This window comes from Chelonia mydas, chromosome 9, assembly GCF_015237465.2.
Source record: "Chelonia mydas isolate rCheMyd1 chromosome 9, rCheMyd1.pri.v2, whole genome shotgun sequence".
NCBI lineage: Eukaryota > Metazoa > Chordata > Testudines > Cheloniidae > Chelonia > Chelonia mydas.
This window is the reverse complement of record NC_057855.1, coordinates 88,260,733-88,278,623: the sequence shown is the minus strand read 5'-3', so window position 1 is coordinate 88,278,623 and position 17,891 is coordinate 88,260,733. Positions and strand designations below refer to the sequence as shown.

The following is a 17,891-nucleotide window of genomic DNA, read 5'->3' as shown; positions in this document are numbered from 1 at the left end:
CCCAGCAACTGCCCTGCTCACTATGATCATACTTAAGAGTTTAGGGGTAAAATATTTCCAGCACATTATACCAAATGCATACGTTGTGAAAACACCATTATATTTAGCCAGCTTCCTCTACCCCTACCACAACCTGCTAGGAACTATGGTTCTGCAAGTATTGCCTCTGCCACACTCCCCAGAGTTACTGTCCCTTGGGAACCTGCTGGAAAAGCAGGGACTGCTAGGGGACCGAGGCACCAATAGTTGAGATGATATAAAATGCCATGCAGACCCCAGCCTCCTTAGTACCATTTTCCAAAACCCTGAGTTCTTGAGAGTAGAATTCAGAGGGAGAGGGGCAAGTGGCATGAATCTGAAGAGAGAACATGCTTGCAGAACCACGGCCAAGTTAGGGGACCTAGGTAGCAAAACAGGCCCTAGGAAGATGGGCGGAGGCGTGCTAATGAAAACAAGGATAGCACAGGGGGGCATTTGTTCATTCCTAAGTGAATGCTACTCACCTGTAATGAGTTCTTCAAGATGAGCCTCTATTTTCACACCTGTGAGATTCAAACCGCCTGTGCCATGAGCCACCAGGATCTTCTGCAGTGCCAGGTGGGGCCACTCCCCCTCTCCTCAAAGCCAAGGGTATAAAAGGCAACACAGGAGGATGGACTGACCTAGAGGGCAATGTAAACAGATGGAGAGGCAGATATGGGAGGCAGGAATGATAAAGTGAAGCACAGGGACAAACAGGAGAGTGGCTACTGAGGAATATCTATCATAGCTGGCTGAGTGAATCAGATATTCAAGCTGGAAAAGACACAGCAGGTCCCATCTGAACAAGCAGCACCTACAGGAGAATTTATATTTGCTTCACCCAGAGGTTGAGTTTTAATCTGTTTTACAAGGCATGGCTCAGGGACTGGTTTTTGGAAGGTTCCCAAAAGTTCAGCAATGGTGGAAGGACACATCCCCAAAATGGTGACTTGCAGAAGCCAACTATTTGTTCTTCAGGCAGAGGGCTCTTCTAGCCCAGATGGGCCAGTCCTGGAGACACTCCACACTCAAACCACGTATTGGAGCAGCACAAGACTTTTACGTGTGAATCTCTCCTTGACATACCGATACATTAACGTAGTGGATAGAAATAATGAAGCACAATTTGATTTTGCTCAGGGTTAAGAGCTCAGAGTCAAAGTAAAAATAGGTTTTTACATGCCACCATGGCATTTGCACATATCAAGCAGTACTTCTAGGTAAAAATCCTTCCGGCATTAACTCAGTTTAGTACAAAGTTGATTAGGGTGCACTCATTAATTCTCAGTATGGCAAAAAATTTATGAATAAACTGGAACACTAGTTATAAAGAAAGTTGTATCATTAAGCTGGTTAAAGACTTTTCCCCACATAAACACACACACACAAGGTAGAGACATTTTACTTTGCTAACTCTTCTAGAATTGAGGTTTCACACAAAATTTAAGATACATACAAAATGTGGCAAATCCTGTTTTTTCTGGAAATAAAACTGTATTTTTATTGTAGTTAATACCAACTTTACATATTTTTTCCTCTGAACTGCATTTCCCCTGTTTTTAAAAGGCAAAATTTCTTTCCTGGGGCAAAAAGAATAAGGGAACTATCATTTTAAACGGTGTCAATTTTTTTGTGGTTGGACATGTGTTTTTGCTATTACAAAACTATTAAAATGGGAAGGAACAAGTAATATCAAAGACACATACAGTAACTGCACTATTGGCTGCGGGGTTGTGCTAATACAATTGGACAGCACTTTGTAAGTTCTTTTTCTAATAAAGTTTTAGAAATTAAATGAGCAAAGTAAAACATAATATATCCCACAACAAGAAAATGCAGCATCTGTTTCTTTAATTAGGGATCTAGGAAACTCCATCTCCTTATGCATTCACCAATGAAACTGGACACCATGAAGCTCAATTAGCTTGAGGCATAATAAGTTCATAATGCCCAACATGGCCTTCTTGCTTCAGTTGGTCTAATAAGTCTTCCTTGCGTCTCTTTCTGCTTACCACCAAAAATCTATCATGGCCCTGCCCATGGGATTTACTTTTAAGACCATATTTTTGGGCAATTTGATGTATCTGCTTCCGCTCATCATTGGTAAGTTCTGTAGAAAAAGTCAAGTCAACATGACTATCTGAGCGTGCATAATTTCGAATGATCTGCTCAATATCTCTTTTAGCAATTTTGTTCACCCTTTCCACATCAAGCCCGAGTCCTTCCCTTTTAAATTGCTCCTTCACTGCAATAGGCTCTCGTATCCCTTCGCCGTCTTTCCCTAACCCACCACCTGTCCAGCCCATTTTTCTTAAAATCTGATTCCCTATGTTGTCTTCTTTAATCTTCTGTTTGAAAGCCTCTTCTGCTGAGCGGCCCCGAATCTCATTTCTTGAGATGACGTCTTCGATGGTGCCCTTCTTCAGGTTATTGACGACAGTCGGCTGTGTCTTTTTGAGGATTTTCACAGCTTCCTCCGCCGCCTCATGCTTCACAGATTTCTTAACCCCAACTGCTTCAGCGATGAACTCATTTTCTAGCATCACCTTGCATTTCCACCGCATGCCCGTCATCCTTTCGAAGACATACTCCACTGTCATCTTGTTGAACTGAGCAGTGTCGTTCAGCGTGCACACAGGATTCTCAGAGTTCTCATAGATAACAAGATCCTTCAGGTCTTTCTTTTTGCCAGAACTCCGGGATGAACAGCCCACTTTCTGAACCTGGGTTGTTTTGATGGGTGTCACATTGGACTGCATCTTCTGAAGAATTTTCAAAGCCTCATCTGCAGCTGCATGTTTGCTAGTTTTCTTACTGCCATATCCCTCGGCTAAGCAGTGGTCCTGTAAATACACCCTACAGCGCCATGAGCGGTTTGACATTAAGTCATATTTGTATTCAACTGACATTTTGTTAAATGAAGCCGAGTTGTTAAGTATCCCTATAGCATCGCTAGCATTTTCTGTGAGCACAAAATTAGTCCAGTGTTTGGTTGAACTACTAGAACCTTGCAAGGGATCAGAACCAGACTGCCCGGATGAAAAATCTTTGTTGGCAGCTAGAAAGTCATCAAGCTGTTTGAGAGCAGGAGGCAATTCCTGCGGGCACGTGCCAGACTCACACACTATTAAGTCCTCTCGATAGGTATGTTTGAACTTCCGCTGAGCAACTTTAACTTCCACAGCCTTTTGCAACAGCTTGACTGCTAATTCTGTGGCTCGATCCCTGGATCCATTTTTGCTGCCAGCATAACCAGTGGTTAAGTAGACATTTTGGCATCTCACTTCACAAGCAAAGCCATCTGTTGGAAGCTTCTTATTTTTTGGGAGGTCGGCAGGGGCAATTTCTTTTAGAGGAGCATAAATATATTCAGGATTTGTCTTACATGCCTGAATTGACCGAGTCAACAAATATGTATAGTTAATTTTATCAGTCCCAGTGTTAGCATCTGGGTTAGCAAGATTCTTCCAGATTGCTGCAGAGAGTCTGTCAATAAAATACTGCTTTGCTGTTATAACTGACTGGGGGAAAGTGTCTGATGAAGACTGGAGAACTGAAGAGGAAGTGGAAAGTTGTGGAGCACCACTCTGGGTAGTGTCCATGCTGTTCAAAACCACACAGGTGGCTGCTGTCTGGCTACTTGCATAACCAAAACCCACCGAGTTGGAGAACTGGGGATCTGCTTCTTGGGTATTGAAACTGTTAAAAACAAAATCCACATAGTTTTCGATTGTTTGGGCAGTGCTGTTTGTGTTTGCATCCTTGTTTGATTCCTGTGTTTGGTTGTCTGAAGGCTCTTCTTTTCTTTCATCTTTTTCACTACTGGCTACAAAGTGTACAGGCTCAAAACGAGGTCTCACACGGAACCTGGGGAGGACTTTTTTGGGAGGCTCTGGATCTACGGAATGAGTGAAATTTACAGCATTAAAAAAATAAGTTCTACAACATGGAGGGAATATGTACAGTATGATCACCAGCAGTAACTAGTAAGTTTTTGAGTACAGAATTCCCGCTCCCCACATCACAGATACCAAGATTTTCTGTATGAAGATGTATGCAATAGGTAAGTGAAATTTTCATTCCTAGGCAAGATATTGCAGAATTATTTCCACTTCACCTACTGCTTTGTGAAAAAGTGGTTTTTATATACTCAGGTTCATAGATTTTAAGACCATCAGATCATTTAGTCTGATCTCCTATATAACACTGGTTAAACAATTCCAGTTACTCCTATAGTGAGCACATTAACTTACATAAGAACGGCGATACTGGGCCAGACCAAAGGTCCATCTAGTCCAGTATCCTCTCTTCCGACAGTGGCCAATGCCAGGTGCTTCAGAGGGAATGAACAGAACAGGTAATCTAATCAAAGTGATTAATTCCGTCACCCATTCCCAGCTGCTGGCAAACAGAGGCTAGGGACACCATCCCTGCCAATCCTGGCTAATAGCCATTGATGGACCTATCCTCCATTAATTTATCTTTTTTGAATCATGTTATAGTCTTGGCCTTCACAACATCCTCTGGCAGAGTTCCACAGACTTACTGTGCCTTGTGTGAAGAAATACTTCCTTTTGTTTGTTTTAAACCTGCTGCCTATTAATTTCATTTGGTGACCCCTAGTTCTTGTGTTACGAGGAGTAAATAACACTTCCTTATTTACTTTCTCCACACCAGTCATGATTTTATAGACCTCTATCATATCTCCCCTTAGTCATCTCTTTTCCAAGCTGAAAAGTCCCAGTCTTATTAATCTCTCCTCACACGGAAGCCGTTCCATGCCCCTAATAATTTTTGTTGCCCTTTCCTGAACCTTTTCCAATTCCAATATATCTTTTTTGAGATGGGGTGACCACATCTGCACACAATATTCAATATGTGGGCGTACCATGGATTTATATAGAGGCACTATGATATTTTATATCTTATTATCTATCCCTTTCTTAATGATTCCCAACATTCTATTAGCTTTTTTGACTGCTGCTGCACACCGAGTGGATGTTTTCAGAGAACTATCTACAATGACTCCAAGATCTCTTTCTTGAGTGGTAACAGCTAATTTAGACCCCATCATATAATATGTATAATTGGGATTATGCTTTCCAATGTGCATTACTTTGCATTTATCGAGATTGAGTTTCATCTGCCATTTTGTTGCCCCGACACCCTTGTAAGACTAAATTGGGGGAGGCAGTGTTTCCTAGTGGATAGAGCACTGGACTGGGACACAGAAGACCTGGGTGCCATCCCCAGGTCTGTCTGACTGCGCCAAGTCACTTCACCTCTCTGTGCTTCAGTTTCCCTGTCTGCAAAATGGGGACAATGGTACTGACCTCCTTTGTAAAGATCTGGTGAAAAATGCTCTATAATTGATATTGAAGCATATCCTCCAAAAAGTCTTGATCTGAAGACTTCGAGAGGGAGAATCCACCACTTCACCCTCACTTTAAAAGTTTGTGCCTCGTTTCTAATTTGAATGTGTCTGGATTAGAAACAAGACACAAATTTTACATAAACAAATACTGTGAAGACAATCTGAAGAATTAAATATCGGATGCATAAATACAGTAAGTATAAGGACATCCTTTCTCCACACCAGTAGTATTCTGTTCAAACGACAGTAAAAGATTTAACTCCCATGCCCCAAATGCCAGGCACGTGACTTCACCAGTGAAGCAAAAGGCCATCTCAAGCACTTGGAAAGAATAATCTGATCCAATGCTAATATGGGTCAGGCTGCCATGTACATCTAGACACCTCTGTTGCAGCATATTTATCATAACCCAGTTCATTTGAGATCAGTGGAAAAAAAACCCTGACATCTAAATCAGATGACCGTAGGCTTTTAAACTTTTGCAAGTTCCCCAAATGCCACAACTCTGATTACTTCTACCATAAGCCAGCCACCAGCTGGGGTGAGGAGAAATCCAGCCTGCTTGTGATGTAACTCTGTGCACTAAGTTGTCCACTGCTTATTTGGCCTGCTGCCATTTCCCCCCTGAAGCATCCACTATTGGCTACAGTCAGAGGCAGACGTTGGTCTGTTCTGCAGTTGCAGTTCCCGTGATCCGAAAATCATAACTGAAGCAGCAACGGAGAATGACGTCCCCTTTGATATGCAGGCAAATATACTCACTGGCATAGGGAGAGCAAGGTGGAGAGCAGGGTCTTTTTGGTGGCTTAGCACGAGGTACCAGCTCGAATGATGGCATCTCCCCAATATCGATACCTTCAGCCATCTTAAGGACTTTCTCCATAACTTGCGAGCCATACCTGTGTGGAATTCAAGGACAGACAGCATTAGAACCTGCTACACTAAAGCTCCATGCTGCCAGGTTTTTACCAGACCACTTCCACTTCTAGTACCAAACCCCTGGTGTCTTTACAACCAAGATTTCAGTATTTGCAACCATGCAGACAGCAAGACCTTACCACCTCACACAAGGAAAAATATGCCTGTGGGAAATATATTTGTATAATGTAGTGTAGCTTGTGGATACTTCCTAATTAAGTTAAATTAGGACTAGAAAGCTGCCTGTGACATTACAAGCAAAACTCAAGTCAAATCCGGCCTGACCCAATACCCATCAAAGTCAACGGGTGTCTTTCCAATGACTTTACTGGCCTTGGATCAGGCTCTAATAAATGGTGGTGAAAGTTTATGCTGAACCTGTCATCAATTCCATGCAAGCAGATTTATGTGGCTGTGTGGAACCCAAAGAAGTCGGGAGACTCTCTGTATGGCTCTCCTTGCAGACTTGGGGCCCTAGAGAAGAAATCTGTAATAAGGCAACAAGTCACTACTTTTCATACAGATTCTGAACAAACTCACGTATCTTAGTATCAAATATTCCACCAATCATTCATCGCAAGTCATTAAATGGAGTTTTGAATGAGTAAACTGAAGCTCCCTTTAAAGTATTTGCTATTGAAATGTACCACTTAATACAGCCACAAGGAAAATAGGAGAACTTATTGGGTTTTAGTTCAGTGGAGTCAGAACAGTACTGAAACAGTGACTCATTGCCAGTAGCCTAGACAAAAAGGTTAGTGACAATCTGTGACATGTCACCAGACATTTGCTATCACTGATGTCAGACAGCAGCCAAGGAACGCTTCAGTTTTTACTGTAGGAACTCATCTGCTTTTTACTAACAATTACTACTTTAACCAGCAGTTTTATTTTTAAATTAGCATTGATGTCACTGCAACATTTTAAATCCCACCGCCACAAAAGTGACAGTATGATAGTGTTATTTCCTAAGGAGTCCTGCATTACTTGAAGTCTGGTTCCTGCTGCAAAAGAATGTGGCGTTAGAACTGCCAAGATCATTTGCAGTTCTAATCTAGCAGAATTCATCAGTGTTACAGAATTCCAGCTCCTGTAATTTACTAAATCTTTTCAGTGTATTAGATGGCAAAAGCTGAACTGAAAAATCTCTAACAAAGGATGGCCTGAAAACACTGCATAAAGCCATGTGCTGTAGATTTTCCATCACAGTACAGAAAGGATACAGTGTTCTACCACAGGGCTCGTATTTAAATTAAGCAGAGGATCAGGTCAGCATCTTATGTCTACCAAGGCAGACAAAAACTAAGGTCATCATTAGGTTCTGAGCACAAAAGCTAGAGATACGTTGTTGTTGGGTTTTTTTAAGCAAATGGCCTTTGATTAGCTTTTCAGTACTGGTGCTACATGTGTATGGAAAGTCTACTCACTGGTGGTATGTGGGAAGCTTTCCTTGCAATGATGGAGACCTAACCAGAATTTAAGCTTGCGTTTAAATATAAGGTAACAAATATTACGAGCAAGCTCTCTGAATGTAAACTGAGGCAGTAACTTCTTCCTAAGTCTGCAGAGACACTGCAGCTCATCACTCTTCCAAGCAGCTACTATTCAGAACCCAGTGAGCAGCAATTAAAACCGCCAAGAAACAGGTTGATTTCACGCTGCTGCTTGAGAAAACTGGAAGCAGCCTCAGCAACAATGGCAGGCGCTAGAGTTATTCATGGAAGAGAGGGACGCAAAAATGGCAGCAGAGGGAGACACAGAGTAGTGGATGCCATCCCTCACACCAACAGCCATGAGGTGGAAAAATGGAAGCCCTTTCTCTCTACCATCAACCAAAGGGAGGGTTGGAACTTAAACTTTATCCCCTTTCAGCTAGAGGAGGATATGAAAGATGGCATCCAACCACAAGGGTACAAGAACTACTTCTGGCTAATGGATCAATCCTCCCATTAGCAGGTGTCTGGGAAAGATTAACAACCAGGGTTGAACAAATTATTAGTTAATATAATTTAAACAGCAAACTTCCCCTCCACTTTGCCTGGAAAGCAAAAACCATTTCAGATTAGAAGTTTTTTTCAGAACACAAAAATTCAGCTATATTTCATAAGAGTCACATGTGATTCTCCTCCTCTGTCCTTTCCACCACTGTAGGGCATGTTAATTTTGCATCTCACGGTATCTTTGGGGAAGTCTTCCTGCACAAATCTCTTGACTGACAGCATCTGCACCATCTCATATCTGAACTATTCCCTTCTGCATCAACTGCGAGTTTGTAAATTCTTCAGGGAAAGTAACCCTATTTTTTGGTGGGTTCTGTGCAGCACCACTTACACATTTAGAGAGTTCAGTAACATCATTATTCAAGATCTGACAGCCTTCCTAATTCATATGTCGGGCCAGGGTAGAAGAAATGAATAAAGAAATCTCCAGTGCAGACAGGGGACATTTTAGTCTTATGTAACTGATTTAAATATGCCTACTCCGCTTTGTAAGCTGGCAGTAAAAATGCCGAAGAAATAATAAGGGTTGCCCATTCTGTAATCCACAAGTAATTCCTCAGTAACTGGGTCTTCCTTAGCACCAGTCACATGACAGATAATGCCCTGCATCGAGATGCAGGCAGGCAGCACCCTGCACTTGTGCACAGCAGGGTTCCATACAAGTGCAGGAGTCAGTCTGCATGCATCTCATTAATAAAGGTAACTGGTACCCTAGCTCCATAAGCAACTGTGGGTCTTGATTTTTAGGTCTAGCAGTTTTTAAAGAGATGGTGAACATGCAACCATGGTTGAAAATGGGTTAATGGGACATCATCAGATTAAATACCATAGGTTTTTTAAAACACTATTAAGTGCTTCCTTGTATCTTCTGTCAACACCACATGAGGATATGATTATTTGTGCTGTGGTAGGGTCCCCGGTCAAGGATCAGGATCCCATTTATGTTAGGTGCTGTACAAACATACAACAAAAAGTCTCTGCCCAAAGAGCTTACAGTCTAAGTGTTAAATATTAAAACACAATATGCCATTCATGTTATTTGCATATGGATTAAACGATAAAAACCGTAACCAGTTTCACTTTCTGGCGCTCTCACACTAGCACAACGATGAAACGTTTGGATTGTGAACACTGCAGGGGGATGTTTAGATCCAAACTAAGACAGTTAACAGAAATTCAGACAAATGATGAGAAGCGTCTACTAAAGACAGGCTTCATAAGAAGACTAATAAATCTTAAATTTTAAGTCTAAATTATCTTTTAATGTTTCAGAACTTTGCTTAAGTATTACCTACCTCACTGAAGTTAGTCACTATACTTTTTAAGTCATCAGCAAGTACTTATTTTTCTTTAATTTCTTTATCCTCTCCTCACCCCCAAAAATCATTAACTTTTGAAATTTCAGTCAAAGTGCACAGGAAAAGCAGCCCTTTCATTCTGACTAGAAGGGATGTGGAAATCTAAAATACTATCCTAGTTACTATACTGTGGTTTCCACAAGTTAATGATTGCCATGTCTAGGGATAGTAACTACATAGCTCTTCCATTATTGAAGTGTGTTTTAACATAGCCAGAAAATTCAGTTTTAAGGTGCTTTATAACAGGTGCTTTATGCTTTAAGTAACGCTAAATACATAAAGACAAAATTATTCATACAACTATCTTTTCTAAAAAAACCCTATAATTAAGAAGACCACAAAGTTTAAAAATGTAACTTACTTTTCACTATTTATACAGCTTACTTTTTGCATTTTTCTCATCTTGAACAATGGAAATTGACCAGTTTCACTTTTGTTTTCAGGTCAGTTTCAGGTTCTCCCTATACTAATGTTTCTCAACCATCCCTCCATGGACCAGCGCCAGTCCCTGAGATTGACCTGATACAGATTAGGAAGGCAGCAAGCGGTACTTGGTGTCAAAAAGGCTGAGAAACGCTGTCCTGCAAGGAGTTCCTACATTTTGGGAGGTGATGTGTTAAAATTTAAAATGTGCGTGATTCTGTTTAGTATTCAATAAAAAAAAACATCAAGGAAACGTTCAGTTTGCTCTTAGCATTTACATCTCAAATATGCAGCATTAGGCTAGGGCTCGGAAAGTTGGATGCACCAAAAGGAATAACTAAAGAAGAAAGCATCTGTAGAGTAATGGTCAAGAGTGGAATATTCAGACTTCAGAATCAACTGGTATTCCCTCCGTATTATGGTCTATTTCAATTATCTTCCTTGCTTTCAATGTCCTTTATTATGCAGGCCCCACCTACTTTTCTGCTGTGATTTCCTTTTGCATTTCCCCACATACTTTCTGCTCTGCATATGATGCTCAGCTTGATGATACTTTCACCAATATTTCCATGCCTTCTTCTGTGCTGCCCCTTATGACTTTGCCCCTTCCAAAATCTATTCCTGAGGGCTCCACACTCATTCAAAGTCACTCCTAAAAATGCAGTTCTACAGCATCACTTACAGAAAATGAATGTGTTTACACTAATTACATAACCTACCAAGGAACTATCAAGTCTGCCCAAAGAGAGTAACTGCATAACTAACTATAACCCATGCTGTTGCCTCAGCCCTCAGGTGTATGTTATATCCCCGCTATCTATCAAGTCTACCATTTCAGACCTCATCCTGCTGTGACAGGGTGGCCAAACGTATTGGCTCTCTGACCCTCATACAACAATCTTCAGAAGTTCGAGAGCTGAGGCACACGTGATGGGGATCGGGGCTTCAGCCCCGTGGGAGGCACCTGACAGAGCTTGGGACTTCAGCCCCTCTCCTGCTGAAGCCCCAAGACCCCTCTCCCCGCTGGGCAGAAGCCTCTACCGCACCACCCTGCTGCAAGGCAGAGGTCCTGTGCTCCACCGCCCCAGTCTGATAGGTGGACGAACAGTCTAGGGGGGCTCTGCGAGTTGCACTTTAACGGTAAAAGAGCCGCATGTGGCTCGCAAGCCACAGTTTGGCCACCCCGTGCTATCAGTTCTGTCAGGTGGAGATCTGGACCCATGCAGTGCTCACAGTAAGACAGAAGCTTTAGCTGATGAGAGCTCTTTCTGTCTGAGTGCCTCATCCTTTCATTTTTCTTTACTCTCCCGCTCCCTCAGGTATATAGAGCATCCACCAGTTTCCATCATTAATTTCAGGCTTGTGCTGGTCTGTTCAGGCTTCTGGGTGTCATGCTGATGGATTTCACTTCTTCCTTTATTTTTCTGTGTAACATTTCTCTAGGTCGCCCTCTTTTTCTCTTTCCAGGTGGTGTCCATATTATCGCTTGCTGTAAAAGTCATGTTGGTGGCATCCTTAAAGCGTGTCCTAAATGTGTCCATTGTCACCTTCTTACCATATTTGATGCCTTAGCTTGGTTTGCTCCACTCAGAATTGCTGATGTTGCAAGAAACTCTTTCCAATGGACGCAGAAGACCTTCCAGTGGGCAGTTACTTTGGAAGGGTGCTATAAAATAATAATATAGCCACCCCCCCCCTCTTTTCCATTGACGTCTAACTCCATTGTCTGAGATGGGCTTCAAGGAGCAGTTTGAGCGAGGGGAATGGGAGCCTTCAGGGAGAGGTTATGGAAGGGGTTTCCAAGCAACCTGGGGGGGCAGCATGGAAGGCACTGAGGGGAAAGGTGGGATCTGGAGGGGGACAGGAAGATGGGGAGGAACCCAACGGGAAAGCGGGTCTGAGATGTAGGCGGGAGCCGAGCACAATGAGCAGGGGTTGGAGGGGAGCGAAGGAAGGAACCCACTGACTCGGCGCTTTCTCCTGTCACTTCCCCGCGCTTCTGCCAACGCGACTAAGTTACCGGGAAGGGAAAAACCGGCCCCGGCGCCCCAACCAGGCTGCCCCAAGGCCACCCCCTATCCCCGGGGAGGAGACCTCCCTCCCCCGGGGGAAGCCGGATCCCCCACGCTGGGCCCGGCCCCTCACCTGCAGCCCATGAAGACGTGGTTGGTCCAGAGCACGGAGAGCGACAGCAGCTGGTCGATGGCGGCGCCCGGGTAACCGGCCAGGTGGCGGAGGATGAACTGGCGGCGCAGCCCCCAGTGCCAGTCGCTCTCCTGGTACTGGCGCCACTGCTCCAGCACAGGCTCGGGCACCGCCTCGGGCTCCGGGGGCGGCGGCGGCTGCTCCGGAGGCGGCACCGGCGGGGGCGGCGGCGGCGGGGTCAGGAAGTCCCCGCCCAGCAGCATCCAGCCGCCGGCCATCGGCTCGGCCAGCCTGCCCGCCCGAGCCGGCTCCCGGCCTGCGGGGAGAGGGAGGGCCGGGCCCCACGTGCGGCCCGGGCCGGGCGGAGGAGAGGCCGGGCCGAGCCGGGGATCCCGGGGCGGGCCCCGCGCGCAAACTCCGCGCCCCGCACGTGCGGCCGCGACCCCCGCGCCGGGCCCCTCTCGCGCCGCCCGCACCCCGTTACACTGTAACCTTTTTTTTTTTTTTTTTTTTTTGTTACACGCTCGTCACGTGGGCGTGACATCAAGAGACCGCGAGACCCCGCGAGCACGAGAAGGACCGGGCCCCGCTCACAGCGCCACCTAGCGGTGCCCCGAGGGGGCTGCGGCAGCCGGGGAGCGCCGGCGCTGGGGCCCGCAGCACGAGGGGAGGGGCCCGCACGTGGCGCCCGCTGCAGCGGGCCGGGCGAGCTAGGGGCCGGCCGGCTCCCACAACGCTGCAGGCCCAGGGCGGAGGGGCAGCGCTTGGCCGGGCTCGGGGGCTGCTCCCCTGCACGCGGAAGGCAGCAAGGCGGCCCGGGAGGGAGCCGCAGCTGCCACCTGCTGCTGCCCAACGCGCACTACCTGCAGGCTCAGCCGGCTGCACCCGCACTAACCTGCTCTGAAGCGTAAAGCAGGGGTGGCCAACGCGTGGCTGCGGAGCCCTGTGCGGCTCTTCAGAAGTTAACCTGCGGGTCCTTGTATAGGCACAGACGCCGGGGCTGGAGCGATAGGCACCAGCTTGCCCAGGGCCGGGGGGTGCTCACTGTCCCAGGTGCCCACAGCCAGCAGGCCGAAAAGAGCTGCTGTTTCCCTCCCTCCTCCCCATCGCACAACAGCAATAAGTCTCCTGTAAGTCCCGGCAGAGCCAAGGCTTGTTTATGGCCTGGCTGGTCTACCGCACACTATTGTCAACTGGGGCCTGCGGGATGATGACTCCTACGTGTGAGACAAGCGTTACGGCTCATAAGCCACCCATTGCAGTAAGACCAACATTAGCGCTCCCCCGCCCCTCTTTTAGCTGAGTAGATCTTAGCCAGATCACTCCCGCGATCTGTGAAATTATCAAGTGAAGGGAGACGAAAAGGCTCAGCACGTACGCATATAGGCCGTGTACATTTTTAGAGCACCCAACTGAGCACAAATGAGAATTTACTTCCTGCTCATTGACTAATATTAGACCCCACAGACCTATTTTGTGCGACTATCACTACAAGTTTGACCCCCTTGTCCTACTGATAGATGCTGTAAATGCATACGGACATGCTTAGCTTTCTGCACACAAGCAGTCAGTGGTATTAATGTGTGTAACTGTTGGCAGGATCAGGCCTGGGTCTGTATACCCAGCAGCCCCAAGCCCTGGGGACTCAAGAGTGGGTGGATGGATGCGGATGTGTATGTGCATACACACTAACAGTGTACTTTTAAATTATTGGACAGTATATTTTTAAAATGTAAAATCTTAACTACATCAGAGGAAATGATCTTCCTGACTGTCAAACATTTCTCATTGCAATTTCAGTGTAAACACCGCCCCCACGCCATTTGCAGTCCAAACATTGCAGTGTTGTGCTGGTGCATGAGAACCAGAAAGGGACACAGAGTAGAAACAAAATTAACCCTGGAGAGAGGAGAGTGGACAGCAAGAAGTGAAGAGTTCTGGCTGCTTTGGGAAAAACACTACTTTTACATTTGGAGACCAGAAGCCATTTGTTTCTGCACTTACCTCTGACTGGTGCTGGATGGTTGAGACACACTAAACCATGGTAATAACGGCAAAGACCGAGAAAGCACAGAGGTAAGGAGGATTCCTTCATGCCCCAGGCACAGACCCAATGACCAGCATGCTGAGCACCATCTTGCAATTCCTGTACCTTCTGTCTCTCGGTTGCCATGTCTCAGGGAGATTATGTCTATGCAATGAGCGACTGTCATCTCTGAAAAAGATAAAATACAAAGCATCCCAAGAGCCTGGAGAGTGATGGTGGTAGCAGAAACTGCATCACTGTCGAGATGTGGGTTGAAGACAGTGATGCACATTGACACACTGGAGTGGGGGGTCAGACTTACTGGCCCAAATACCTTGATTAAACACCAACTTGTGGGGAGACAAAAGACCTGAAAACTCAAGAGTCTCAAATTTGCCCTAGGAGCAAACTTCTGGGGTTCCAGAGAATAGGCAGGTGGCTAATGTTGCCCTGTGTAGGAAAGAGCCAATGCCTACACTGTTGTTACTATAGATAGCCATCAAATTGGATCCCATATGTATAGGAAAGAGAACAGTACCTCCAAAAGAGATACAGGCAACTGATAATACAGTGAGTCAGGGCCACGCATCCCTTCTGCAATAAATTCCATTTACATAAATGGAAATAGGTGCCTAAATAACACCCACTTGCTAATATGGCTGATTGCAGGATCAGGCCCCTGTGTGTGATACTCAAGGGTTATTATAGACTATACACAGCAATTAAAGAATGCATGAGGCATCCTTGGTCCCTTTCATCTGTGACCCCAAGTCCAGCTCCTCAAGCCAGGAGGCCTGGATATAGTTCAATAAAGCAGTATCAAGTCCTTTGCAATAAAGCTATACAATGGCCGAGGCCCTCCTGCAATAGAGCAATTCACAGGTGAAATCAATCAGGGAGCAACAATCAAAGGAAATGGACATTTTAGACTGACTGGAAACAGAGCTGCCCTACTACATGCTGCAGGTTTGAAAATGAACTGCTAATTGCAATGGTAGGCCCATTCAGAGTATGTCTATCTTGCAATAAAACACCCCCGGCTGGCCCATGTCAGCTGACTCAGGGTCGGAGGGCTCAGAGTGTGGGGCTATAAAACTGCAGTGTGGATGTCTGGGCTCAGGGTGCAGCCTGGGCTCTGGGACCCCACAAGAATACGCCAAAATTGTAGAGCACTGAGTACAATTCTGCTCCAACTGTATCTAAAGCCACCTCTTAAGCAACCAGTTTGTTAGCCCCTTGAGAAGCCACTTAGAGATCTCACTGTACTTTTAGTCTGCAGTTCAGAGAGCTCACCTACAGTTTCATAACTTTGACAGAAACAGTCTTCCCTCAACCAACTGAGCATCTCCTAGTTTAAACTGGATTTTTTTCCCATTTGAGAGTACTGCTTTAGTTAGCTGTATATAAAAGCAGACAAATATAAACTGTGTTATAAAGATGAAATACACAGTAAGTACATGACAGGTTGTTCTGGACACTTTAAATACAGTATTTCATTGTGTTCTGGATACTTTAAATACAATATTTCATTGCTCATTTTGGGCAACAGTTCTATCAATTGGAGGTTTCACCCAAACCCAAACAAAACATTTTTAAGGTTCAGACCAGTCTAGTTTAATCAGCCACCCTCATAGTGCAAAAAGCAAACATCCCATAAAAGGCAAAGAGCAAACTAAATATTTACATTTTCAGTTTTAATAATCTGCAGTGTTCGCAACACACAAGGAAGTGTTACTAGCCTGACACTGCCTTCTGAAAAAAGTCAGCTAAACAATTCTTTATCTTAAAGTGCAACAGGCTAAGAGAAAATCCATGTTGAATTTATAGAGCTTTCATCCACCGTACATTTTGGCCTCTAAGGTAGTTGCATCTGAAGAAGTGGTTTTTTACTCACGAAAGCTTATGCCCAAATAAATCTGTTAGTGTTTAAGGTGCCACAGGACTCCTTGTTGTTTTTGTGGATACAGACTAACACGGCTACCCCCTGATACTTAAGGTAGTTCTGTATTTTCACCTGCACTTAAAATATCTCAGGCTCTGATCTCCTAAACTAAGCAGAGACAGACCTGGGAAAGAATCATATGCAAGATCTCCAAGACAACCCAGAGTGTGCTGCAGGAAGTGGTGCTGGCAATTTAGTGGGGGGCACTTTCCATCAAGTCAGGACTGCTCTAAAGCTTCAGCACAGAGTTAAGGGTGTTGTCTAGAGATGAAGCACTTGGGATGAGATGTAAAAATCACACAACCTCCCCTGCAGCACCAATACCCCCTCCCCCCAGCCTCTCAATGTGTTTTCCATTAAAAAACCTGTGAGACTTCTGACAAATTGTTAATCCCAGTATCCTGGCTACAATGCAAAGTGGCTCATCTACTGAGATGCATACATTTCCTTCGAAGAGAAAACATGTCTGGCGGATTGATTGATTTAGGGGAGTCCCACAACACAAACAACAGCAGAACACGGCTGGGTTTTTGCTTTTTTTTTTTTTTTTAATTGAAAATTTACATTAAAGTTAGAAAGGAATCACGCTTAACAGTGCTGGTTCTTTAATGTTTGTCATGTAAATACAGAGCTGCAGTGCAGTTTTTCACACTTCCATTTGTAAAAAGGAAACAAAAAATAAAGGAGAGAGACAGTAGAATACAGTTTGGAGAAACATGCAGTGAATGTTCCAAGAGAGAACGAGACAAGCAAAAAGTTTTAGGACAGGCATCAAATGCATTTTAAGGACACTGCACTCTACTCACATGGTATTTGGATGGAGCATGACCAGCCACTGACAGCTCCGCCCCTCCCATCTCAATAACACTAAGTGCAAGATCATTCTCTAACTAAAGCGCACAGGGAGAGGTCACACTATTTGGAGTGTTTTACACAATAAATGATTTCACATTAAAAAAAATCTCACTCAACCTGTGGTCAATCAGGTGATGCAGTTTAATAATGTGGTGGAGGCACCAAATGACAGTAATGGAAACATTTCGTTTTGCTTTACTTCCTTGTTAAAATTAAGTATTTTGTGGCTGTCAATGTGGCAAATCACCCCTTGTTTATATCTCCTTCATCAAACGCAACAATTTACAGAACAAACCAATGAACTCACATACTGAAAACACCCTGTCAGGCTTCAACAGATCCTTAGGGGAGTCCATGACCTTTCTATTAGGCCAAATTAGAGGGAAAAAAATGGTTGTAACCCAACATTTTGAAAATTTCACTACTCGTTAATCTAATCATCACATTTCTGTTGCTCCTCCAAGTTTTTTGTACATGATCAACTTTCCCCAATATTGTGCGGTCTTGTCACACAAAATACAAGACACTTCAATTTTAAATACCATGCATGTCAGAAAAGAGCTTCTTTCCAAGACACTAACACTGAAGATTTGTTTCCCCCCAGACATTATAGGATCCCTAAACTCTTCTACAAGTGGCAGTCTTCTCCCTCAGACACAGTGCAGCTGGCGAGGACAGACTTAAAAAAAGCTACAGAAAGAGAGAAAAACAGGAGATCATCAAAAAGGAGGACATTCAAAAAAGCAAGAAATAGAGACTCAACATGAAAACAATAGAAGAGAGATGGGCACATGCATCATTTTTAGGCAATTATAGATCCCGCAGGGGC

General features: G+C 44.6%; 2 protein-coding genes and 1 long non-coding RNA gene across 5 annotated transcripts in view; 1 reads left to right on the top strand and 2 right to left on the bottom strand.

The window, feature by feature from the left end:
- Positions 1-1,407: 1,407 nt before the first annotated feature.
- NKRF (NFKB repressing factor) lies at positions 1,408-12,718 on the bottom strand. Its single transcript, XM_007060115.4, has 3 exons — positions 12,240-12,718; positions 6,158-6,294; positions 1,408-3,919 (listed from the first exon to the last, which is right to left on the bottom strand). Exons 1-3 carry the CDS (start codon positions 12,515-12,517, stop codon positions 1,938-1,940), a joined length of 2,397 nt encoding a protein of 798 aa, XP_007060177.2. The 5' UTR covers positions 12,518-12,718; the 3' UTR covers positions 1,408-1,937.
- A 579-nt stretch (positions 12,719-13,297) lies between these two features.
- On the top strand, positions 13,298-17,445 carry LOC122461848. Its single transcript, XR_006284066.1, has 2 exons — positions 13,298-13,500; positions 14,040-17,445. It is a non-coding gene; the product is annotated as an uncharacterized LOC122461848 (long non-coding RNA).
- The window catches only part of SEPTIN6 (septin 6), a 42,035-nt gene continuing 40,902 nt past the window's right edge, over positions 16,759-17,891 (bottom strand). For all 3 annotated transcript variants that reach the window (XM_037908201.2, XM_037908197.2, XM_043523046.1), the window contains exon 10: positions 16,759-17,752. Coding sequence is in view for 2 of the 3 variants with exons in the window: in XM_037908197.2 (XP_037764125.1) it covers positions 17,743-17,752 (10 nt within the window). In the remaining variant the exon portion in view is untranslated. The remainder of the gene's footprint in view (positions 17,753-17,891) is intronic.

Coding starts and splice junctions, on each gene's coding strand:
- NKRF (XM_007060115.4), bottom strand. CDS start 12,517: ATGGCCGGCGGCTGGATGCTGCTGGGCGGGGACTTCCTGACCCCGCCG. Junction 6,295..12,239: donor CACGTCTTCATGGGCTGCAG/GTGAGGGGCCGG, acceptor AATTCCACACAG/GTATGGCTCGCAAGTTATGG. Junction 3,920..6,157: donor ACCTTGCTCTCCCTATGCCA/GTGAGTATATTT, acceptor CTCATTCCGTAG/ATCCAGAGCCTCCCAAAAAA.